The sequence below is a fragment of the Manacus vitellinus genome, unplaced genomic scaffold (assembly GCF_001715985.3).
Source record: "Manacus vitellinus isolate BGI_N305 unplaced genomic scaffold, ASM171598v3 scaffold_71_pilon, whole genome shotgun sequence".
NCBI lineage: Eukaryota > Metazoa > Chordata > Aves > Passeriformes > Pipridae > Manacus > Manacus vitellinus.
In genome coordinates, this window is record NW_021940761.1 from 420847 (window position 1) to 446790 (window position 25944).

At 41.2% G+C, this 25944-nt stretch overlaps 1 protein-coding gene across 1 annotated transcript in view; it reads right to left on the reverse strand.

The window, feature by feature from the left end:
- ZNF804A (zinc finger protein 804A) overlaps positions 1-25944 on the reverse strand; it is a gene marked incomplete at its 5' end in the record, with an annotated part of 37764 nt that overhangs the window by 6189 nt on the left and 5631 nt on the right. Inside the window, one exon of the mRNA XM_029964429.1 lies at positions 308-438. Coding sequence (XP_029820289.1) covers positions 308-438 — 131 coding nt within the window. The remainder of the gene's footprint in view (positions 1-307; positions 439-25944) is intronic.

Below are 25944 nucleotides of genomic sequence, written 5' to 3' on the forward strand. Positions count from 1 at the left end.
AAATGCATGACCTAGTTCACTCAGCTTTCAACCAATGTGCCTGGTTTTATGAAATATATATGAAACACGTCTTTTTTTGAACTAAAAATACGTGTCATTTCAGCTCAGCTGAAAAAGCAACGTTAAACATTCATTTCTGCATATAGTGTGAACCAAATACTGTACACATACAGCTTCCAAAATGCCATAAAAACACATGTGTGGGGCTGCAGCCAAGGGACTCCAACACCCTGCATCCCACAGCACCAGCTAACGGTGGAGGGCTTATTTGAAAATATTTTTTATGTTTCAGCTGCTGTGCACTTACCACGTTCTCTCTTTCCTTAGCTCAGCCAGCTTGTGCAAGCGTTGAAGGGCTTTCTCCTGTTTCCTTTCATCTTTTCGTGACTTAGATGCTACATTTCGTGCAAACTCCCTGTGTTTCAGTTCCTTCAGTCTCTGCAAGAAACAGTCACATAATGCATGTAAAAACCCCAGGCATGAGAAACATTTACACTGACAGTTACTCGCTGGTGAGCGCTCATGGCACCAATTATTTTTGAACCTAACCAAAGTGACCCGTTCAGTAAGTTTAAGCATTTCAAGGGAGTAACCAAAATACACGGAGGTGCTAGAGACAGGTTAGCTAGGTTAGAAACAATCCAGGAAATTTTACTGCAGCTTTTGTGATGATGTGGACCATCCTCAGTAGGATGTGGCAATGCTCATCCAGAATTGTGCTCATGACTTTTCCCTAAAACCTTCCTCGCAGCTTAATTGCTTTTTGAGGTATCAATAAAAAATGAGACCACATCAGGAACTTTTCTGCAAAACTGCTCTGTAGCCTGTTGAACCCCCAGATTGTATTAAATCATGAATTTTTCTGCCCAAGGTGATGGCACTACATTTGTCACTGTAGGAGGTCCCTGTCAGCCCTTTTCTCCAGCTTGCCAAGGTCCCTCTGGACCTGCCCTGCCATGTTCTCAGCAAGCTAACATCTGCAAAGCTCCTGAGAGTGTGCTGTCCTGCCATCGGGGTCATTATTAAAGATGCTAAAGGGTCCTGTCCCAGCAGGGATCCCCAAGGGATGTAATGGTCAGAGAAATCTTGTATTTTGAAATGAGAAGACTGTCCCTTTGAAGAAGCTTCTGTTTCCTGCTCACGCTGGAGTCTGACACAGCAGTTAAGCAGATACTGAGGATCAACTCAGTATCTCATTTGATTTTATGTCCAGCCTTTTTCTTTGGAGGGAAATGAAAGTGCACAGCTCTGATTCTCCACATGAAAAGGAAATATCATTTTCTTCATATCACAGAGAGACAGTACACAGAGACCTCCCTAATTCTTCCTGTCATATTTGGTCCAGTAGGTCCCACACCCCATCAGTGTGTCCCAATTATGGCTCACAGTCAGATGACATCGACTTAGGAGATGGTAATCCCGTGATTCTGGGAGGAATCCAGCAACCTGCCCCTGTTTTAGTGTCCATGACTGGTCATGGACGGGGCCACACTGATTTGTAAAAGCAGTAACTCCAAACTTCTCTTCTTGCTGGTGGCACATCATAAATGCACACAGACTAGAGCTTGCAGAACTCTACCAGCACTGTTCTCCTACTCCTTCTCAATTTTTTTGATTCTACCCCTTTTGTGAATTTTTATTTTCCCTATTCACAGAAAAATGCCCCTCACATATTGTCATTCACTTCTTCACTGAGAGGGTGGTCAGTCACTGGAACAGACCTCCCTGCCAAGTGGGCACAGCAGCAAGCCTGGCAACAGCTGACAGAGTTGGTCCCATGGTTTAGTTTTAGGTGGTTCTGCAAGGGGCAGGGAGCTGGACTCAATAATCCTTACGGGTCCCATCCAACTTGAGATACTCTGTGATTCGTTTACACACTGAATTCATCTTTGCCATTTTGGGTGATGCTCATACAACCCTGGCAGTCCATTTAATGGCAGGAAATAAATATGGAGAAATGTGCTGAGAAAGAAAACTCGAAGAAAAAATAAATAATACTCTCTATTTTCAATTTTTGCATTATTTTCCAAATAACTGGATATCCTCGATAGAGAGAAATAATCTGAAATGTAATCACTTCTTCCTCCACTTGTATTTTCTAGATAGAGTTATAGAAATTTGCTTTATTCTGCTAACACATTATAAGGCTATAAATACACTCAAAACTAGATGTATGATAACATTTTTTTCCCCAGAAAAAGAATACTTGAAATGTGAAGTGCCTTTACAGAACACTTCTTACCGCTGTGCACTCCTGTTTTCCTGAAGATAGCACGATACTGACCCTGCTCCCCACTAGCCACTTATGAAACCCCAAGTACTTCATTTCATAGGCAACTTCTGAGTACTCAGAACATGAGAGAAGGGATGAAGTTTGCTCCTTCCCCTCCCCACCTCCAGCCCTTGGCACTCAGAGAGAAGATTTCAGCGCATTTTGTGAAGCTCAGTAATTTTTCAGGGTTTTTTTTTTCCCCTCCAACGCCCAAGGAAAGAAGTAGGTGATCAAGAGAAGAAAAGGAAGATAATAGAGTGCTTTCTCAGAAGGTTAAAAAGGAGCAGCTGAGGTGTATACAAATCCATAACCACCTCCCAGCAGCAGTACTTTTCTATAATTACCAGGACGATTATAAGAAGTGATTTGATTCTGACCAGATTCTGACCCCTTTTAGTCCTCCTGCTGATGAAAGTTAGGAAGACTCCACGCCCTCAGGAGTGCTGAAGTTAACACAGCTCCATGTTTCAGGGTGTGAATAGAGTCTTGCTCACAGTGAACAGGGATGGTGTTGGCAAAAGTATCTCATGTGATCTTGGAGGAAGGGGAGATGCATTTCTTGCCTAGAATTGCTAAGCAACCATCATTCCACTGATCTGAGCCCCTCATCTCCTCGACCAGTCGTTATCAGCTTAGCACATAACAGACCTGGTAGGGGGGAACCATTCACAATTTTTAGGTAATTAAATTGTTCTCCTTGGGTGGCTCTAAGTAGGTGTCAATGTTAAGACAGAGGAGTCTGGCAGGAGTTTTGTGTGTGCACAGCCTTCATGTCAGACTGCCTGCTCTCCTTTTCTGGAGAACTGCTCGTTCCGGAGCTCCCCTTCTGTTAGACCTCCTGTCAGATACACCAACCCTTTCCTGTATGGAAAACTGGCCCTTTGCAGATAAACTACTTAACAATGTGCTTTGGTTTTGGGGTTTTTTTTCCCTTACAACTGGTATCTCAATCTTTTTCATGGAGAGCTTTAACGATCTGCAAGGATTACACCTTGGTTACTCCCAAGGACTTTATTCTGCAAGTGCATGTGTCTAAGTGGAACTTTTCTTAGTTCTAAACCACAAAACATGCACCCGGCGCAAGCTGGTTTGAGGTTTCAAAAAAATTCCATTTCCTATAAATAAAAGGTCACCTAAATGAGCAAATGCCTCCCCTTCTATTTTTTTTTTTTTAATATTGTAGTTATTTTCCACTTGTTTTTATTTAATCATCTGATAAACTTTCCCCACCTGCATTCTCTTACTGCACTTGGTCACGCTAGGGATTGCTGGCACTGCATTTATGCTGCCCTTATTTGCAATTTGTTGGTTTCACTTGAATTATGCAAAGGAAAATAAGATACTACCCAATTATACATAAAACACCATTAGTCCGTGCATTCTGAGCTTCAGAAGGACTCCCCAAAAGTTGTTCAAAGTAAATAGCTGAGATAAAAACGAAGCGCAACTTATTCCTACAAAACATCTTTTTCTTAAAAGTTTTTCTGCCTTTCCACGTGGCAGAGCCATTCTCTAATGCTAACTTCAATACCTAGTTTAATGCCTGTTATGTCTGGGTTTTTTCCATGGATCAGTAAGCAAATAATTAGCAGGCAGACATAGAGCACTGGATTCCCTCCTGTATTTTGCTCTGCTTACAAACCAGCTCAAAACATGTGAGACCCAGCAAGCGAGAGTTCAACAAACAGCTCACAGTGAATAATTAACTGCCATTTCTCCAGGAGACCCTACATGCCTTCATCATTATCCTGGTACACCGTGTTGCCACTCTGAAGGTGCAGAGCACAGACCAACCGTGATTTTGCAAATGACTTCGCCCGGCTCGCAGCGACGGGGAGCCCGACCCCGATTCTCCAGCCTTGCAACGTGATCCTGCCACTGGGCTGCTTTCTCTGGGCCACAAGCTGGATTATTTTAACCAATCTAACCGTAGCACCGGGCCTGAAGCAGAAATATTCCCCCTCTTTTTAACAAAACTCAGCCGCGGCACACCCAGTACGTCGTGCTGAGCTGAGGTTTGCGAGTCCAGATGAAAAGGAAGATTTACAGGATGAAATTATACATGAGGCGGCCACGTGAGGTCCAAACTCAGGTGTGGCTGCATTTCACTCAGAGGCATAATGCTGTGGTGTTCCCAGACTCATTGTGGAAGATAACCATCACAAAAATCAAAGGAATCCCAAGTGGATTCCAAGAGGACCCCATTTTTGGTCACTTCACCTTTGTCCTCATTTCCCCATTTACCACATGAGACAGTTCACTTCATCATGGTGCTTTTCAAAAAGTTTCCTAACTCTCTCTTGTATTATATAATATAAGAACCACAAGACCAGATCCTGCTACGAGAGCCAGGTGCCTGAAAAACCTCCCTGGGTCAAAGCCTCTCAAAAACAAAGACACATTATGGCATTAATGTACTTCTTACATCACTATTACAAGCCTTTTGCCACCTTGCTAAGTGGCTGTTGGATTTGGTTTTTTGTTTGTTTTTTTTTTTTAATAACTCAAGATTTAACCACTGGTAACAATAGTACCTAAAACTAACAGGCTTTCAAAACACAGAGAAGACATTAATTAATAAATATACCCAGGACAGCAAAAGCACATTAAGGCCAAACAGTGAAACACAATGTACCCAAATACGATAAATACTATGAGGAGGGGAAAAAAAACCCCAGCCTCAAATAATTTTATATCTTTGAACGTATAACTTAATGTTGTCAGAATGGACTCTGAAGAAAAGCAGTGAAATTTCTAACAAAGTTTGTGAAAACAAAGGGGAGATCATAACAAGCATCAGGATTGATACAGGCTCGATAGAGGCTCTCTCTGTAGCCTTAATATCTCACATAAAAACCAGCCCCACCCATGACAATGGCATCATCTAAGGACTGCTTATTCAGAGAGGCTTCTCACACACTACCCTTGCAAAGCTTATCTAGGAACAACTTTAATAGGGTCGAGAACTAATGGGAACAGTTTTATAATAGCAGGAGTCAGAAAGATGCCTATCAGGGGATTTCAGGGCAGTGCAGTTCAGGTATTATTATGCTAATTCACTTTTGACCTTAGATTAACAATTAAATTACGCAGACTTTTACAATGCTGAAAATACGGAGACCATAAATCCATTTTCTGATCGATGGAAGTATAAAATTACAGAATTTAACAGCCATGACATCAAATTTTGCTGCTTTATTGTCTTTTTATTTCATCAGGAAAAATGACTGTATTCCCAGTAGTCACTAAATCATTAATTTATGTGACTGTTAGCTTTTGAAGATAACTCATCAAAATAAAACTTCCTTTTCTTGCTACCTAACTATGAGATACTCAAAGCTGCTGAGTTTGGTGACCAACCTGCCAGAGCAGAGCAAGGCACAAACCTGCTCCTGCTTCACCTGCCCTGCCAGTGACAGCTGGGACCATGAAGACATGGGATATTCAGTCCTACATGTGTGTAACTATGAGATACTCAAAGCTGCTGAGTTTGGTGACCAACCTGCCAGAGCAGAGCAAGGCACAAACCTGCTCCTGCTTCACCTGCCCTGCCAGTGACAGCTGGGACCATGAAGACATGGGATATTCAGTCCTACATGTGTGTCCCAAGGCCAGGAGGAGCTTCCCCAGCTCCTGTGCTTTCTGTAACTCCATTTACACCCTGAAAGGAGCTGGAAGTCCATCCCAGCTCCTTCCTGCCCTTCAAAAATTTGTTAATTAACTAAACATGGGCAACATGGGTTGGTAGTCCAGTGCTGTCATGGAAGTGGCACAAAATTAGCCTCTGGATTTATTTAAAACAAATTAAATATTTTTTCCCTCTAAATCTGTATATGACATAAAACATGCTTTTAATAAAGCAATTTTGTGCCTTTTTTTTTTAAATCTGTACGATATGTAATGAGTATTAATATTTCTTAGCTGCCAGTGATTATTCTAGAAGGTGTGCATATTCCCCTGTCTCTGAATACTGCATGAGTGCTGTGGATATAACTCCCTGTTAACTGAGATGGTTTATTGCTTCTTTATGTGAATTATGGTATGACAAACACAGCGACAACACACTCATTAGATAAGCACTTGTCACACCAAACCAGATTAGGATCTTTCACAAGAAGCTTAATCAATTATAAATAATAACTGAACAGATCACAGCTCCTGTAACACCTGGAAATGCTCAAATGGGCAACTGCAACATGCCATTTAAAGCAGAAAACATTGCTTATCCAAGATGTAAAATGTTCCTGCTGTCTTTGGTGGTTTGTTGGGCATGTACATATTTTACTGTTCTGCATCTGGAGACCCCTCCACTTCACACAGTACAACGGGGCAGCATCTCCTCACTCGTGCTCTGGTCTGCAATTCTACCCACTTTTCATATGACAGGATCTTTCATATTATTATTAAAAAAAAAATTCTCCCCTTGTAAAGATTATAGAAAAAATTAAAGCTTCCAGAAAAAGATAACAGCATAAGGACTTCCCCTGTTAGTGCTACAGGCCTTCCCTAGCAGAAGCTATGCAAGACAAGTTATTTCCACAGAAAGGAGAAATGTTAGCATTTCTCAATGAAATTAGCATTTCAAGCACCCAAATAAGCAGGCTAAGGAAGAAATTAATAGGCTTTTTTGCCTTTTTTTTCATGCTGCCACCGTGGACTTAATTGCTATAATATGTTCCTGAAAGAGAAGACTCACAGGGGGGTAATTTTAACAGCAGCCTGCTATCACTTGATGGGGAGCTGCTGACTAGTGCCAGGGAAAGCCTCCTGCTGGGGTGATATGGCACCAGAACACCTCACCAAGAGGGGGCTGAGGAATCTCCAGCCCTGCAGAAATTCAAGAACTGAATACCAAAAAAACCCATTTTACTCGATCTCGGCGACCGAGAAGCCAACAGCTCCTTCCAACCGTTCTAAGATCTTTGTGTTTTAAGATTTCCATCTTTTGCAGTGAGTTACCTCCTCACTTATCAGCCTATGGACCACACTGGCCACTCACTTTGGTTTTATTTATGAAATAACATGGATCTATTGCTGGCTTATCAATAACTTCCAGTTTGTTGCAAGTTATGAGCTGTTTCTAACTAACTCCGCCTCCAGCTGCACTTTAAGCTGCAGCATTTAAACCTTTTCTTAAATACCAAGAGCTCCACAAATTAGCAACAGAACCACATTGTGTATGATGAGATATTAAGCCCTCCAGATGACAAGGAACATGCAGGCTGTGAATAATCCTTTTCCTCTCCTATTTCTACCACAAACTGCAGCCATACCCTCCTGATGGTCTTTTAATAACACAGAGATATATGCAGGATTTTAAAATAGCAAGTCTTTGGAGCCCAGAAAATTGCTGAATAGGTAGATTCAGTAGAAGTGAAACTGCTCTTTTTCTAGCACTGTCATGAGCATCATCCCAGACGGGGAAGAAAGTGGGGATTAATTAAGAGGAAAGGAAGGTTGGGATTGCTTTGCCTGCCCATCATGGGCCCAAAGGGAGGCAGGTGATGAGAAGATGAGATTCTTCATGATTTGGAAGATTTTTTTATTAACTTTAAATGAATTGATACGATGCAAATCTTCACAAACAACTGTAACTTGCTCATGAGCACACTTGAACAATACTCAGTAGTACAGTTTGTTGTGCAGTCTGCAAAAAAGGGCTGTTGAGGCAGCTTTTACATTTAGAGCACACCAATATATATTAAATATATGTGTTATGTTCTGCAACTGAAAATTCACACTGGTATTTTCTTATTTGGTAATATAAAAGCTGAAATTATTTTTCATGATACACAATTAGTTTTTGAGACTAAATACTTGTGTCTATAAAGAATCTTGTAAAGTGTCCTGAGTTTAGTTAGGTTTTCCTATATAAGTTCATGGGGAGAAAAATAAATTAAACTTGAGCTTAAAATGAAACCCAAAACCAATACAAAAAATTGTTCTCAAAATCATGAGGAAAACCAGAACATTAAGCATTTTGCACACTTGCACCTGTAAGATACATGAAAGCTAGTTATCTTTGATGAATATCTTACTAATTACTCTTGAGGGGGAAAAAAGGAGGACAAAGAAATTTCTTAGCTTTCTATTCCTCTTCACGCTTTTCTTTCAGAAGTTATCTGCCAGGAACAAACCCATACTTCATTATGTGATGATTAATGCTCTTCTCACACTTCATTTGACACCATCCTGTGCATTGGTGCCCCCCTCCAGTATCCCCTGCTGCAGGATTCAGATAGCACCAGCCTTACACAGGAACAAGGCTCCACGACTTTGACAAATAACAGCTTGTGGAGCATAAATTAAGACTTCTGTTGCTTTTGTTTTAAGATAACTGTGCTTTCTCAAGTAGACTAAATGTCACAATGGCAGTGCAGCCATTGTGCAAAAACATTGTTTTAAGCCTGCAGAATTGCTGAGTGCTGCACACTGAATATTTCACTGTGATAGCTACTGTCCACGTGTGTAACAGCCTGATCTTATTGCAAGCTGGAGGATTTTTTTTGTTAGCTTCAGCAAAAATCAGCTGAATACTCCATAAATATTAAGGACAAGACCAAAGGAAACAACACAGAAATACAGAATTAGCATCTCACCTATTAAATTACCTTTACCAGATAATGAAAGGAACATGAAGCTGACACAGGCTTCTAAATCTGGAAAGTGGTTACATATGCTAGACTCTAGTTTAATGGAATTTATTTTAATAATTCTAGGCCTAATTCTACTTTTCTTAAATTCAATGGGGAAACTCTTGGTGAGCTCGGGGAGAGAAGAGGTTTCAAATTCACCATGAAATTTTTCAGCAATGCCTAAGGAAGCTCCTTCAGTCACAAAGATTAAAGACAAGATTGGTACACACTGCTTCTTCAAGGATCACTACACCTTTATACCCACTCCTGCACCATTTAGGATTAGGATTAAAAAACCCAAACCCACGTGCCATGTTTTAAATTCTGTCAAGAAATGGTCTATTCCCAGCACTGTTAGAGAAAAGGGCTTAACTCCACCCCTCTGGAAAGACTCAAGTGGCTGGAAGTGTGGGGCTGCCCTCAGCTGCCACGGATCCTCTTCCCTGCTCTGGAGGGACAACCCAGCACAGATTGTTTAAGACATCCTGTGCCATTCCCTGGTCCCACAGCACTGTCCACCACTATTCCTTTCACTCCAACAAGTGAAGTTTATACATCCAGAATAATCTTCCTGAGCATCACATACACAACATTTACAAGCTTGACTGTTCTGCTGCAACCAAAACACTGATATTGGCACTGCCTCCTGTGATCTTTTCAGGCACCGAATGAGAAATGTTGATTTGTGCTTTATTTTCTGGCCAGTTACAAGTTCCCATGCATAAATAAGGAGAGCTCCACGACATCCCATCTCAAGTCCACCCAGAGAGCTCTAAGCTAATGGAAAAATTCCTGTTTGTGTAACGTTCATATTCCATAAACCATTTCTCAGGAGCAACAACTTCCTCACCAAAAACTCTCACAGAAAGGTCACCTCTACAACTTTTTTGGAGAGGAAAAATTGATTTCCCTTTAGAATGGCTTTCCAGTGGGAGATGATTAAGCCACAAAATAGATAGCACACACAAGCATTGGATGGCTCAGATGTTAAAGCTGGGGGTTTTTTGCTCATTTTGGAGACTGTTTTGCTGTTTTCTGCATGAATAACATATGGGGCACCTCTGAGTTCTCTGAGACTCTTCACCCCAGTAACCTCCAACACCAACCAGTGTCCATTGTCATTTACCAGCTTTTCACTGTGGTCAAGATGATTCACTTGGTGTCCAGCACTGCAGCTCTCTGTAGGATCCTGCTGCTATTCTGATTCTTCCTCCTTCCTTACTGAAGGAGGACACAACACCCTTTCTACAAGCAAATTAAAAATTGCAAGCAGACACTGTTAGTCTATATTTTTTGGTTTCAGCCTCTTTGGTCACTGACATTTTAGGAAAGACTGCCACAGAGACTGAAATGAACCTACCAAATCTTTCTAATCTCTGCAATGTGCACAGAGACTTCAAATCAGGAACTAATATTTACAGTCAGGTCCTCTAAAGGTTATTTGCCATAACCCTTGAAGGATACACTAATGGCTATGATTGGTTAAAGGAGAGACATGAATTTCCTCAAAGCAAGCTCTTTATTTTAGTTCCTTATGTCAGAATTAAATCAAAATCTGTTTCTCATATCAGTTTTAGATTGGATCACTGAGCAGTTCAAAGCCTCTGCTCACAAATTGCTTCTCATCAGCAGGCTCTGGTCCTTGCCAGTGATTATCTCAGGACCATGACAAGCTACTTCAAAGAGCATAAATTTCACCAATGAAAACCGGTACAAGAATGAGCCTTTGCAAATTTTGAGACGTATCTCACAGCCACAGCTAACTGGCACAGACAAAATCTTTGTTATCCCTAAGCCAATTTTGTTGCTATACATGCAGACTCCTTGGAGAAAAACATATATGGCAAATTTGACTGCAATATTGTGAACCACTGAAGAAAAAGAAAGTAAATGGAGCACATATTTGTCCCAGTAAACACATAAAAATGTCCCCAAGTAGACCTCAGAGTGAGGAAAAAGACACTGTTGACACTAACTTCGCCTTCTGCCTGGCAAAAGGTGGAGGAAACCACGGATATCAACATCATACTCCTCCACATGAAAAACTCATGGTGCTGACAACTTGTAATGACACCTCCCTTTTCTTCTTCAGGAGGATCATGACACCAGAAAATAATCAGACACCAGAAAGCTTATTAGATCTGTATTGTTATCAGGAATGAGCTCTTACAATTAAATAATCTGGACTGTAAGTGCCATTAGGCCATTATAATTGGCCTATTAATAATTCTTTCAGTGGGCTGTTAGAGGACTTTAGTTCAAGCTAAACCAACAACAAATCCTTGGCTCTGCACTTGGGGTGTGTTTCCTTCTCCCATGTCACTGCAGAAGGTGTTTGGCCAGGTACCCTGGTCTCAAGGACTGGCTGAACACACAACAGAGCTGATGGTGGGTACAGCAGGTCCAGTTTTCTGTTTTAATATCACCCAGAAGCAATTTATGGCAACGTTCCTTTCCCTCAGTCAGATATGAACCTACCAGGAGATAATTTGCCCCTGATTAAGAATCACCAGGAAATTGAGAAAAACAATAATTAACTAATAATGTAAAGCTCATTAGGGAGCAGAAATGTACCCAAATCTCAGTCCACATTCTTAAAGGCAGAAAGAAGTTCCCAAGGAACACTGACATCCTGGTTTACCTTTTCTTACTGATAATAACAGCAAGGACAGGACTACATCCACTTCCATGACAGAGGTTTGATAGAGGTGAGCATTGCACAAGGAAGACAGCCCAGAGCACCACCTACAGCACTGAACTCTGAAACCTGAACTGCCACAAGCTCAAGCTTTGATGAAAAGAAGAAAAAGCAGCCCATAAAAAGCTATTTATCTGGCACATAAATAACAGGGGCAATTAAGTAGGTGGACCTTCTGTGTATCTCAGCAGAAGACTGATTTAAAATGTCCCCACTCCATGTGAAGGCATTTTTGGATAAAACACTGCCACAGAAAATGGAAAACAAGAGCAGAAGCTTTATCATCTCAAGGTCAAGGTAACTGTACGTTTGCAGAAGTTTAAGAAGTGCTTTACTGTCTTCACAGCAAACTCAAAGAAACAAACAAAAGTGCTCAGCAACTAAGAACTGGTGATGAGAGCTGTGAAACCCTTGCCTGCTCTTCTTACAAAGACCAGAAAAAAACCCAAAGAATCTTATTCTCAGAATTGCCAGCCCTGAAAACAAACCCCTTACCTCAAGCACCACACAAGCACTGCTATAGCACTCCACAACTAATAAGTATTTGTAGACCAGATTCTCTACTTTTGCACAAGATTTACACTATTGAACAGGTATCTTTGTTGGTGTTTAATTTGGTAGGAGAACTCTGTGAGTGATCAGTCTTTTTTCTGGCTCTGATTCATCAGATTAGTTGGGTTTTTATTTTTGTCTAAACAAATCTTTTTCTTTCTACAAAATCTTGTGGGCATTTTTAATGAAAAAAAAGTGAAAACCAGAGGAAAACCTTTCCACAAATTTGGGTTCAGATTTCTTTATATACTTCTTTTCCTATGGATAGCTATAAAAATAGAGAGGCTAAGGATGACACTTCCTTCTACCCTACTAAAAATTTGGCTGTTTCCTCCACACGTTATCTCCCATGGAAACACAGATGTTTCAGGTACCTGCTCTCAGTCTTCACAACATTCCTTAAAGTAGGCTGGTCTCAAAATTTTCCTTCTGACTTAAGGTTCACACATTCCTGCTCCAAGGTTCCTCACTAGTATGCTGCAGTGCCCTCAGCACTGGGATTGGAAAAAAACCCAAGCTCATAAGACACTTGTTTTTCCCTGCAACATCCTCACCCATTTTCTGCAAAACTGCCACAGGTGATGCTTAGAAGAACACCACTTTAGAAGGTTAGAAGAACACCACTTTTCTCTCTCCATACATCTTGGATTTACTGTTGGAATTCTCTCTCTTAATGGCATCAAAGTGACTCATCCTTTATGAAAGTCCCAAATTCATTCATCAAACTGTCATCCCCCAAAACCATTATGTGTCTGCTTGTGCAGGATGCAACTGCATAGTCACAGAAAGACTCAAAAAGGGTTAGAAAACTTCTAAAGCTCCAAAGCTTAGAAAGTTTCTGAACAAAACTTGGAGTCTTATCTCTAATACAAATGTATACACATTAAAATGTCTTCCAGTTACAGATAGGCTTCAAACAAAGACAATCAGGAGACCCATACACCATTTCTGGCTCTGACTCACATTTATTGTATGGCCTCAGTTGCAAAACAAAATAGCCTGTCCCTCAAACTCTGCCTGTAAAATCGAGTCAGTGTGAAGCAGCTCCAAGAAAACATCACACAGGACCAACATCTGATCTGATTTCTGATTTGAGACTACTTAGAATGGGCTGCAATCCACACGACCCATTTCATGTTGTCCTGTCCAAACAGAGGCACAGAGATCAGCAAAGTCATGGATCGCCCCCAGCATAAGGCAGGAGAACAGTTCAGCTTCATCACTCAAAATATTTCTTCAGATGGAGTGGCAGACAAACATGGGACTTATTTTAGGACCATTTCCCATTTCACCATTCAGCAAAGGCAGCACCAGAGCTTGGTTTGTGCAGCAAAACCTGCACCTGGACTCAATAGGAGCTTCCCAAATTTTGAGGAACCAGGTCCCTAAGTGAGCTGCTGGCAGACAACTAAAGCTCTTTCTTGATCCCACTGCCCAAATTAGAACAACTTGTATTAAAAGAAATAACTTGCTAGAAGATCACTGAAGATGGAACTAAAGTAATACCTACTTAGTTTTAATAAGTTGGTTATAAGTTATACACTGTTTTCTATTCTCATCAAATCTTATTAATGTATAGCACTTCACCCCATAAACTGAATGTTGCTATGCCTTGAATCTATATCTTACTCTAGGGTTTCAGCACTTCTTTTCTCTCTAAAATTTAAGAAGGGGAATCAGGTAGTGAGTGAAAAATTTCTTTGTGAAGGAAAACCATCCTTTATACCCACACAAAATATAAAGACTTCTTAAGTAATTTTGCAACATTTAAAGTACATCTTACATTAAAATATCACTATTTTGCAGTGTTAAATCTTCAAGCTTTCATTCAATCAGCAAAGATGAAGGGTAAGAACAAAGTCCCTTGAAAACCTAAATTTGGATACTTGGCTTCCCAGCAGAAATTCCACCCTGAGATGCTGCACAGAAACAGCTGCACCTGACACGAGCACAGGGTGGGTCTATTCATCAAACACATGCACATTTAAGCAATGCAAGACCCCAGTACTCTCACTACTGAAACCAGATCTGGCACTTGCCAATAGGCAATAAAGGGTCTGCTCCAATCACAGGTAACAGTTTCACACCCTCACAAGCAGATACATCAGCAGAGCTTTGACTTGCTTTCTTCTTTTAACAGATGTTGTGGAACCAATCTCCTGTGCCTGCGAGGAGGACACCTCACTTTGATGCTGTGAACTCTCCCTTCTGCCTGGGGCAGTATCACTAACAATAAATCATTCTGTTTGAAATTCCTACTGACCCTCAAGACACCAGCTGGCGTCCTGTACACAGCACATCTGCAATCTGTGTCCACATTCCTGCTTAGTGCCAGGGAAAGCATCACCTCTCCCTCTTCCACCCTGGAGGAATTCTCCAGCCAGTCACGCAGTATACAAGAGTCTAACTATTCTCCAGCAGCAAATAAATGACCAGTGGGGCAGAAGATTTAGGAAAGACTCAGGAATGTTACTTGTAATGCCCACCCACATTTGAAGGGGTTGATCCCTCCCCTCTTGTACAGTTCCTCAGCTGTTTCTGGTCCTCTGAATTGGGTTTATGATGAAAGAGTCTTTCATTTTCTCACTCTTAATCCTACAGGTAATAGGAAAACCAGGGCTGACCATCATATTTTGTAAGAATCAGTCTTTCTAGTCCCAGTCTAGGCTTTCTGGGGAGACAGAGGTGGCAGATTGGTTTTCCAGGCTCAGTCCAACTGGAACATGTAAGTGAAACTCTGATTACTACCAACTTTCATAGTTTTACCTTTCACTTTTGAAGATCCTGAACATAGTGAAACCATTAATTACACCATCTTAACAGAGGTTATTTTCCATCAGAGTCAAGGGCTTGAAGAGGAACAATTTATCAGCCTCTCCCAGTTACTATAAGTTCCCTACATTAACATAACTCCACCATCTTCCAGGCCAGAGGGAGAAAAACTTAGATTCTAGAGCATGTCAGAGTAGTCATCAGAAAAAAAACAACAAAAGCCTACACCACAACACATCAAGCTCTCACAAAGAATATTCTGCTACTGCACTTTGAGCAAGTGGAAGCAAAAGCAACCCCTTTAACCTGAGTTCTCTTCCATGTGATCTGATTAGTGCTGTTCATCTGCTGACAGGTAACTTAAAATGCAGAAACCAGTGATTTCTGGTGGTTCGAGTGCTCAAGCACAGGGAGCAGTATTTTTCCTTACCCAGAACCTGTAATTCTGATAATCATCAATTCTGCAGCGTTACAATGGCTCTTCCAGGTGCTGGGGTTGAGGGGTACACCTGCACCACGTTGCTCAGCAGTGGGACACAACCTCCCCTGGCTTAGACAGTGGCAGATGTGTGGCAGTGCACATCAATCACACCAGACCTCGAGGACGGGAGGAAGAGAAGCCACTGCCATCAGCTGAACCTGCAGGGGGGATCAATGTAACAGAATCTAAATATCCCCCTGGATTTTGGCCAGTGCACAACTGCAGCTACTACCCTTGCTCCTAAGAAAGCAGCCTGGGAACTTCAATTATCGTGGTGGTCAAGGTCTTGGTTTTATATCTCTAAGGCAGCAGCTCCAGCAACACAATTATATTGCTCCAACGCCGACTCGAAGGAAAAACTGCCACCCGTTGAAGCACCATCATGTTCTGTAGCACATAAATGTTAATTAGAGGTCTTTTTTTAGAAATTATGAGATGCTCCAGTCCTGCACAGTGTGAGATTTGATGAGATGAGAGCACTGGGTGGTACAGCTAGTAAATCAGTTTACTGTACAATCTCATTTCTTTAATGAAGAGCAAATAAGTGAGCCTTAGTAAAGCAAGAGTCCCAGGCGTACACTTGCTAACCAAAATGCTGGATTTAACTTTTTTTTTTGTGTTTCTCCAAAACAGGGAGTGCTGACCTACTGCTAGTCATTAGAGAATGTTCTCCTGTCAGGGGGTCAAAGCTAAGCGTAAACTTTGATGTCAGAATTAAAAAACACAGAAGAGATGAGTGGCAAGGCCATGATGGGAGAATAACTAGTGCAGTTTTCATAAGGGAATAACTTTTAAAAGCTGACAAGAGCTGTCAAGGTGTCAGGCCTGGAGAAGAGCCAGCACAATTAACATATCCTAGGCTTCAATCTACCAGGAGGGGAAAAAGAAGGATTTATTTTGGACAATTACAAATTAATAAATGGAAGTGTCAGTTCCTCTGTAGAGCGCCCATTAAAGCATTCTACAGGTCAAAACCTCTTACAGTTTCTGTCATGGTAGGCAACACACTAACATTATTTAATATTTCAAGCAATTTTATTGTCAATGACAGCAGTTGCAGAGGTACAAGAAAATATTTCCCTTAGCAGTATATCAAGCAGTTTACCCCACAGAAATCATCTCCCATAAGTGACTAATATTTTAGACTTCTGTTATGAGCTCTGTGGGGTTTATTTATCTATTTATTTTACTTTCAGAACTGCACACCTATGAATGAGAGCGTGAAGTGAAGCACTCAGGAGGACACACCACACCACTCCCTTACATCCTCCAGCCACACGCAGTCCCTGCCCATAGAGTGACAGGCACCTGCTCAGGGCAGTTGTTGCTGTAGAGCCAAACAGCCTCCCACACCCTACAGCTCCTTCCTGCAGGCAGACAAGCTCTCCCCTCCATAAAAATTAGGACAGGCAGGGACTGCTCCCTCCCTGACCTCACTGGCTGCCCTTGTTTCCCTCACTCTGACCCCCCATCAAATTCAGACCTTGCACAGCAAGCAGAGCCATTAACTTCCTTGTGTGAGGCTCACACCAAGCTCAGAAATTGCTTCTGCTGTCCTTTACTTCTACTTGAAAAAAAAAAAAAAATCAGAACAAGAACTGGGTTTGCTTGACCTGCAGAATAACTACCCTCTGCAGCAGACCAAGGAAAGACAGGCGCACTACTTGAACCCTGTTATTCTCAGTTGCCTTCTCAATGATAAATTGGAGATCAAATATCTCCACATCAGGCAGCAACTTGAGGTATTTGCAAAGGAGCCCATCCTCTCTGTGCATACCCATATAGGAAGGCACAGAAGCCCCTCTGCAGTGGTGGATCCCCAAAATATGGTGAGCAGCCAGTGAAGCTGTACCCAAACAGGAACATAAACCTGGAATTTTACACTTTTCCTACGCTGATGCAATAAGAAGCTTCTGAAGCCAGCACTTTATGAATACACAATCTTTTCTTCTCACTATTGCTTAAGGAAAATGATAGAACGCTATTTTTGCCTCGTTGATCTTCCTGTTAACGGAGGCAGAGAGATGAGTCATTAGCTACTCCAGCTTCCCTTTGTTCACAGCCAGGCAGGTGTGCAGAGCCAAAGCAAAATACCCAAACAGCACTTGAAAAGAAAATCCGACACCCGCAGAGACATTTGCAAAAGACTGGCTATCATCTGAGATATTATCTACCATCATTTAAGTAAAGTAACCCCCCACCTCATCATCATAACTGGAGGTTATGCAACACCTACCATTTCAAGGTTGCCCAGCTCCCACCACTGCAAGTCCTATTACTCTGCTGTAATGAGAGTTTGCTTGGACAGTCACTCCTCCTCCCTCTGATTTTTTTTTTGTTTTGTTTTGGGGTTTTTTGAGTTTAGGAAAAAAGAAAAAGGATCCTAAAATAGGCTTGGTTACAGCACACGCCTTGCAGCAATTTTGGCATGGGGTGTCTGGACATCTGCTTCTGGCTTGACCTATTTCTAAGCATCTGAACACAAAAATCTCCTTGTAAATATTCCCCGTGGAGTACTTTTTTTAGCTTTTAATCCCCCAGTGATTTCACCTGTCCTTCAGAAACCTTCTGAGCTGAACTCAGGTATACTGGGTCTGGCCACTTGAAGATGCTGGCAGTGTTGGCCATGAAGGAGTAACTCAGACTAGAGCTTCAACTGTGCCAAGCAAATATCAAGTGCTCCATGACAAGGTTACAGCCTCTGTAGGCAAAGCAGACCTCAGATAGGTTAAGACTCATGTAACACTCACAGGCAGACTACAATTATTTATCTTAGATGATATTTTTATATATATTTCTCATTATACAATCCATAATTTTTAACCAACACTTATAGCAGGCTGATGCCAGGAAAAGCGTACTAAGTGGGTATTCCTTAGAAATGCAAATCATGTAACCATGGGTAGAAAGGAGGGAAGAAAATGAAGCAAACCACATCAGCAGCATGCCTTGTACTCGCATCCAAACAAAGGAAAAACAAAGGGTTCATTAAGCAAGAAATGAGTCTTGAGATGGCACAGAAGAAAAGTCTCCTGCTGGGGCAGAGAAGTGGGACTGCAAAGCAGGAGGAGAGAGGAGGAGAGGTGGCAGCAGCCTCTGTCTCACAAAACAGAAGAAAGAACCATTCCTGTTAAGCTTAATGCTTGCTTAGCAAAAGAGAATGAAAACAACTAAGGGTGAGTTTGATAAGCATCATTTTAATGCTTTGTTTGCTTATTTGATTTTTCTAATTTGTCCTATTTGTGTGTTCCTTTTCACAGCAATATAACCTTCCATTTTTTTATCATACCCAGTGGCAGGAATGTCTCATACCACACCTTTTGTCCATGAGACAAATACTACTGATAACATTAAGTATCCTTGAACAATGCTGGATGTAACCTGTGTGCCTCTGTAGCACCCAGTTGCTTCTCCGACAGCCAGGAGAGGAACAACAATAACAGTGAGGGAGGAAGATGCAGAGAGGTGAGAAGGAGATCTGATCCTTAAGGGAGTCTCCAATAATGATCCCTAACTTCTGGTACTGTCAGAACCCTTCTCTTCCACACTACTGCTGGGAGTCCCTTGCTTTGTTTCTTGCTCTCACTACAAGCAACTTGTAAGCAGATATGTCTCTCTGTAGTTATAAATCATGTAACACAATGAGATCCTGCAGCAGATGTGCCATACAGATGCCAGCACAAGCAAGCACTTAACAGCTATTAAAAAAATACAAAAACAGAAAAAAAAAGTAGTTTAAAATAAATTTTAAAAAATCAGCATTAAAAAAGGTGGTCGGGTTTTTTTTTTCTTAATTTTGTTGAACGCTAGAAAAGGGAAGGTGGGGTCCAGGTGCAGGGCTTACTTTTGTCTTCTCTTGTTATCATTATGTATATCAAGACTGCACACCAAGACAACAGCATTAAGTCCTATCAGAGATGCCAGGCATTAGTCACATTAATCATGAATGAACTTGAATTCATATAATTTATAATTTACATTACAGTATACCACAAATCTCTTGCTGGGTCTAATTTAAGAAAAGATACAACATGCTGCTGGAAGAGACAATTCAAGTGCTTGTATTTATATTGTTTGCTGCAGGTTGAATGTCTTAAAAAAATAAAAAACAATCATTCAGTCAAAAGACATCAACGCTTTCAACCGTGTGATGCTGAACCTCTACTCTTCTGCCACACATGGAGACTTTGGAAGAAACTGGAAGGTCCTTTACAGAATCCTTCAGGTTTGTCACAAGGATGTCATGAACAAGCATGGTGAAAGCACAGTGAGAGACTAGGAGGTATGACTGGAGCGACAGTGTTTGGTGTCCTTTAGATGCAGGAAAAGGCTCAGCAGATCCAAAATACAAACAGGACTGAAGGCAGGGGCACATTTCTACCTTTCCTTTTCACTGACTCTCGAAATGTGCTCAAACGAGGACTGTCTGCCTGTCTGCCAACAGAGGTCAAACTGCCCCATTCCTGCTCGCCTCATCTGTCCTTTCAAATGCTCACGGAGCCCTCATTTATGTCTTTCTTATTGCAGTCCTTTGCATTGTTAGGGTGGGGAAAGCTTAAATTTGGGAGCCACTCATACCCTTCATTGTACAGATGTAGTTGTAGCACTAATTAAAAAACCAAACTGAAACAAGAGCTAACCAGCAGAGGCTCTGCAGCCAAGACTGCACTGACTGCATGTGGAAAAGGAAAAGAAAACCCCAAGTTGACATTTTTGCCTCCACTGAACACTCCTGGAGTGGTTTAGGAACTTGAAGACATTTCTGTGTAAGCTGCAATTAAAGTACCCAGAACAAGAGCAATTATTGTTTCTGCCTAAAGAAACCCCAGCACTAGTGTCTGCCCAAGGTATGAGAAATAAAAATATGGTTTTTATATATACAGGCATATCACGAAGTTGTAAGATATCCAAGTTCCAAAAACTGAACTTGAGCATCAGGGTCATTTTCAGCCGGATAAGGGAAACTTGAAAGTTCTTAAAAATTAAAATCTTTTGGGGCCATTTTGTACACAGGGGTTCCTTTTTCTCTTTAGGCTAAGAACAAAGGAAGATCCATCATCTTTGACAGGGGATGCCTTGCAACCAGTTGGGATAAAGGGAAAGCCCCTTTTCAGAGAAAAGAAACCTTTTTAGGCAAAAATGAATATATTGAACTTATGTGAAAAAGGGTGGGATTTTGTGAAACTAAAATGTAAAAGATGTAAGCCCAAGGGGTCTTTTTCCCCAGAAACTGGTGCACTGAACAAATTCTTCCTTGTTTCTTTGTTCTCTGAGTTTATGCCATCTTTCTAAATTTAAAAGAGGGATATTTCCCACACAAGGCATCCAGCCTTTCCTGATATGGACTGTGAGAAGTTCACCTCTGGCTCCAGAGAGGTCCCAGCGTCCTGTTGCCCACAGAGCGCAGAACGAGCCGGGGTCACCACTTGTGGGAAACCCACTCTCACTTCCATGAAGTTTGTTTGTCTTGTCACATCTCCTCACAAAAGGCAGTGCTGATTGCAAGGCTACGTTTCATCAACAGGTCAGAGCTCCCACTAAAAAAAGAACAAGCTTTTCCTGAGCTGAATGGAGCATTGATTTTGCAATAATTACCCTAAGACTTAGCGGGGTTTGTACCGAAAAGGTTGTGCAGTTCTTCCCAATGAAGAATAAACTCTCATATGTAAACCAGCGTGCACAAACCTCAGGGCATGAAGTAGAATTCCAGCAGAGCTCCCAGGGGAAAAAAAAAAAAATATCCTGAAACTTTTTTTTGGTAGCAAATAGTAAACTACGAGGTGGCTTTTGCAGGACCAGGCATGGAGTACTGACCACTCACATGCAGCACTTAATTGTTTCAGCAAATTAGATCATGTTGTAAGAAATTATTCACCTTGAGAGGTCAGAACTTAATATGTTACTAGCAATGTGTTAGTTTTTCCTTCACTTTCTCTGTGACAGCTCAAAACCATGGAGGAACAAAATGCTTCTCATGTTATTCATCACTTCCAGGTAATCTATAATCTGCTTGATTGCTTTCAGGACAGCAATGGAACTGCATTTGGAATTCCTGAAAACTGCAGAAAAGGTATTCTGTTGATTGGTTTGAACTTTGCAGTGATAATGATGCTTAAATTAACTTTGGGAGACTGACTCTGAAGCATGACTGAAAATAAGAAGTAATATTCTTCTGGCAGGTAATTGCTTAGCTAATCTATAGCCTAATACAACAAAGCAAGTGATGGGCAAACCACCATCTGATCTCCAAGCTTGTATTACACAAATTTTTAAACATTGCTCCCCTCAAAAACACTGTATGTCAAAAGATGCATTACAATATGCACAATGCCTCAGGAATTATGAACTAAAAACTGCTATTTTTTCCCTATCTTCAAGTCCTAATTATTGTGCCCATTCTTATCATAGGGCTGAATGGAAAAAAAGTATTTTCTTTTGCAACAGTGTTGGCCAAACAGCAAAAACCTGATAGATGCTGATATGGTAAAGCAAACTTAAAATTAGCCTCAAGTTCAGCTAACTTTGCTGTAGAAAGTTTCTTGAACTGATTTAAAAAGACAAACTTGAACTGAAATATAGAAGTAGAATTTTAAACAAAAGAGTGAGCCACAGAGCAGTAGAAATGCATGTCAGGGAGAAAAACATGCAGGATGTATGGAACAAACTGTGGTTCCTCCTGTCCCTTAGTCCTCCCTCCCTCTTTGTGTTGGTCCTGTAATTTTTTTCCCCCTCACTTTAGTAACGTGCTCAATCTAGATTTTTAAAACAGTAATAAATAAGCAATGTGTGGTTGAAAAAATCTGTAATTTCCTTTTTTTTTAATGGAAATTTAACATTAGTGATTTATCAGGTTCGGTATCTGGATACTGAAAAGGACAGAAATCGGAAGGCTGCAATAATTCAAAACTAGAAAGAAAATAAAGAACTGAGGATAAACACTAAGTTTCTAAACTGAGAAAGGGTTTCAGCTGGGTGAGGCTTCTCCTGCCTTAAGGGAGGGGCTTCTCGTGGAATTGGTAGTGCCAGTGCACGGGCTAATGCTCTGTTTGCAGGCTATTAGTGGGACAGAAAGGGTATATACGCCTCTACTGTAACTGTGTTTGCTCTGAAACCACTTTTTCAGAAAAAAAAGACTATTAATTAATGAAACATTATTACAGAATCAGATTTCCCAAACATGGAAAACAGAAAAAGTTACACAGTATCTTTTCTGTTATTAATTACTAAGGCAGGAGCACAGTGATATGTCTTTTCTTTGGTAATGAGAAAACAGAATGTTTGTTGGGAACAAAATTGGATTTCGCAGGATTAATATTTTATGCAGAAATATCCTCATCTAACCCGTCAGTACAAGTTTAGAGCTAAAAAGTGCCTAAATACTCTGTTATGCTGATACCCATCAAGAAGACAATTTCTGGGATTAAAATTCATAGGCAAAATAAAAAACTGGAAGGGAAACAAATTCTTTTCTTTCACCCAGGAAACAGTGTGAAGTTTCTCCCTACATAGGCTGAAAAATTCATAAAGAACAAAACTTATCTGTTTAATTTTAAAATACATTCTGTAAAGCAGAATAAAGCGTACCACTGGCAGTCTTCCACCGCAGACCAGGAAAACTCTTTCCAAGTGGCTTTGTGCCCTAACACAATGGGACTGTATTTCCTCTTTTCCTGAAGCCTTCCAGTTCCTGCTAATTTTCTCCCTGCACTTCAGGGTCACACCAAACCTGACTCCAAACCACCCACAGGTGGTGGCAGGGGTGACCCTCCTCTTGGCAACCCACCATCCCAAAACAAGGCTCCCCCTTGAACTGCCTCGCTGGCATTTGCTCTGGACATATCCTTACACCCCGAAGGAGTGGAGCTCCTCAGCCTGCCTCCCTCCTCCACAGCCCAGTGTGCTCCTGCCATGTTGGCAATTCTGCCTTTCTCTTCAGAGGAACAGAACAGGTTTTCTATTTAAAGAAGCTGAGAAAGGAAGCATCAAGTCTATTGCAAGACTCTGCTCCAACGCTCCCAGCAGTGCTGAGCTAGAATTAATAGACCTGGCAATGACCCTTATTAGCATTACTGCCAGTACAAGTGCTTAAAACTTAAAAGGAAGCTTTTCGCTAATAAAATCCCCAACAAAGAAACCCCACTCCAACCACAAAAGACCATTAAATAACACAGTCTTCATGGGTAAAAAAACCCAAACCCAACCTGAAATACAGTGACAGAGCAGCCTGTATTTGGGAGAGGAGGGGGTCATTTTGTGGTTGTATGTGCATTGCAAATACACATATGAACATGAATGCACAGTTGAACCTTCACTTGTGTTCCCTTAATATTTAAAAAGGCTACAAAGATGAGCATGTTTTCCTGAGGGGAAAAAAAGAAATATAGGAAGACATGCCAAAATACATTCTGGGAAAGCAATAAAAACAGTAAGAAAGGGCCACATAAGATTGATTCAAACAAAACTGTTTAAATCCTCATCTGTGCTCACTTAACGCTCGGCAAGTTCAGACTGCCTGCCCATGAGGACACACCAAGATGTGGCTCTCTTCTAACAGGAGACACGAGCTAAAGTAAGACAAGGAATATAAAATTACTTCATTCCAGAAAATTCAGCTGCTGGAACCCCGACTGTCTTATATTAAAAATGATTTAAAAAGAAGAGAAAAATACAACGAAAAAGAGAAACGCTGAAATGCATTGCAAAGAATCATTTTCACTGACAAGGAATGGGGAAAAAAATGACACTGGAAGTGCATCCCTGTGTCCCAGAAGCTCCATCCAATGGCATGTGCCGGGCTCACACTCTCCCTAGGAGGGATGAAGCAGCTGGCATTGCACCTGCATCCTGCTGCCCTTCCTCACTCTCCCTGCAGAAATACAGCCACCCTCAGTCTTTCAAGGCACCATGGGCTTGGCACTTTCCTGATCCTAGACCAGCAGAGTCGGTGCTTAAAGGAGTGATTTATCACTTTCAGGGATTGTCACGGCCATAAATTTTCACGGTGGCCTTCTTGTCTTATTTGTCATCTCAAACATCCCTCGTGGCTGGGCTCAGCGTGCAGCAAGGACCAGCAAAATGCCATTTCAGGCTGCTTCCAGCTGTGCTGGGGCTGCCAACTGCTGGAAGGGGACAGGACCCAGCCAAGAGCAGCTGCCCTCACCCTCTGCCTCTCATGGACGTGTGTCCAGCAAAAGCGGATACGCGTCATGAAACAAGCACTGTCCTGCTCTGCACCTCTCCTGGTGATCCCCTTTACCATCACCCTATCAGGTAACAACTCCAGCTTTTCCAGTGGAGCTTAAAAACTTTTTTTAAAGCTGGAGAAACAGAAGTTTTAATATTCTTATTTTATGAAATCTCTTATTAGAGAACGTCCCCAGTATCTGAGTTACCATATGTCACGTTTGTTTTGCTTAGGAAGCAAATCTTCAGAAAATTCTGAAACACTTTAGTTTTTATCCTGTACTTCACCAAAGCTCTAGACACACTGCTCTAGAAGATAGCACTATTTTTGAGAATCATTATTTCTGCATTTCAAAGATTGCACACAACGTGTTGCCTCTGGCTCAGTCTGATTCCAGTAGCTCCAGGGGAAACCCAACCTGCAAAAAGCAGGCCTGAAAAATACAGCAAAAAATCCTGTTGGCTCCCAGCAAGCAGTTAAGTTCTTTCACTTCATGATTCTCCCAGTACATGTGCTATTTCCCTTCAAACAGACACAAACTCTTGGGCTATGCCAGAAGCTGCAGATGCACTGCAGTGCTCGCTCTGCAAGTGCCAACCAAGGAGAAGATGTGGGTGTTTTTCTTTTTCAGAGGGAATAACTCTACAATGAGAGGTTTTTTTAAAAGAGCTGTAATGATGACTACAAGGATTTGTTGCTTTGTTTTTAAATTGCAGGCTCAAACAACTGCTTACATCCAATTATGTTTGCTGGGAATACTGGCATCCCAAATGTGCTACACCACTCCTTATCCACTTTGTACCTGGTAGGAGGTACAGCTTTAGTTAAATGATGAGGCTTTTATATTATTGTTATGCCTAACCACACCCTTCCACTTCCAAATTTCATGTTCTCCACACGTATGGCACGAAACATTTATTCAAACACATAAAGATGAGTTAAGTTTGGACTTCTGACTGACTACAGATCGATATTCTCTAGCTTATTAGCCATTGATCTCAAAAAAATTGCAAAGAAAAACATGTAAGAAGTGGAGAAAAACACAGAAGAAATCTGTGTCTGGAATAGGGAAAAGGGACAAGTACTCATTTAGTCTTTCTGCATAATTTGTCCATTATTACCTCCATACAATTTTAAATACATTTCTAGAGCACAGAGATAATTTTCATCCAGGGAGAAACAGTTTGAGAAATGACCTCTGATTCTGTGGGGAAAATTTCCTACTTATAATTTACTTAATTGATTGTATTTTCATATGTAGATGCAAATACATTAGGGCTATTTATTTTTCATCACAGCTTTCACTGTTATTGTTGCTTGATATTTGGAAAAGTCCTCCTGGGAGACGAA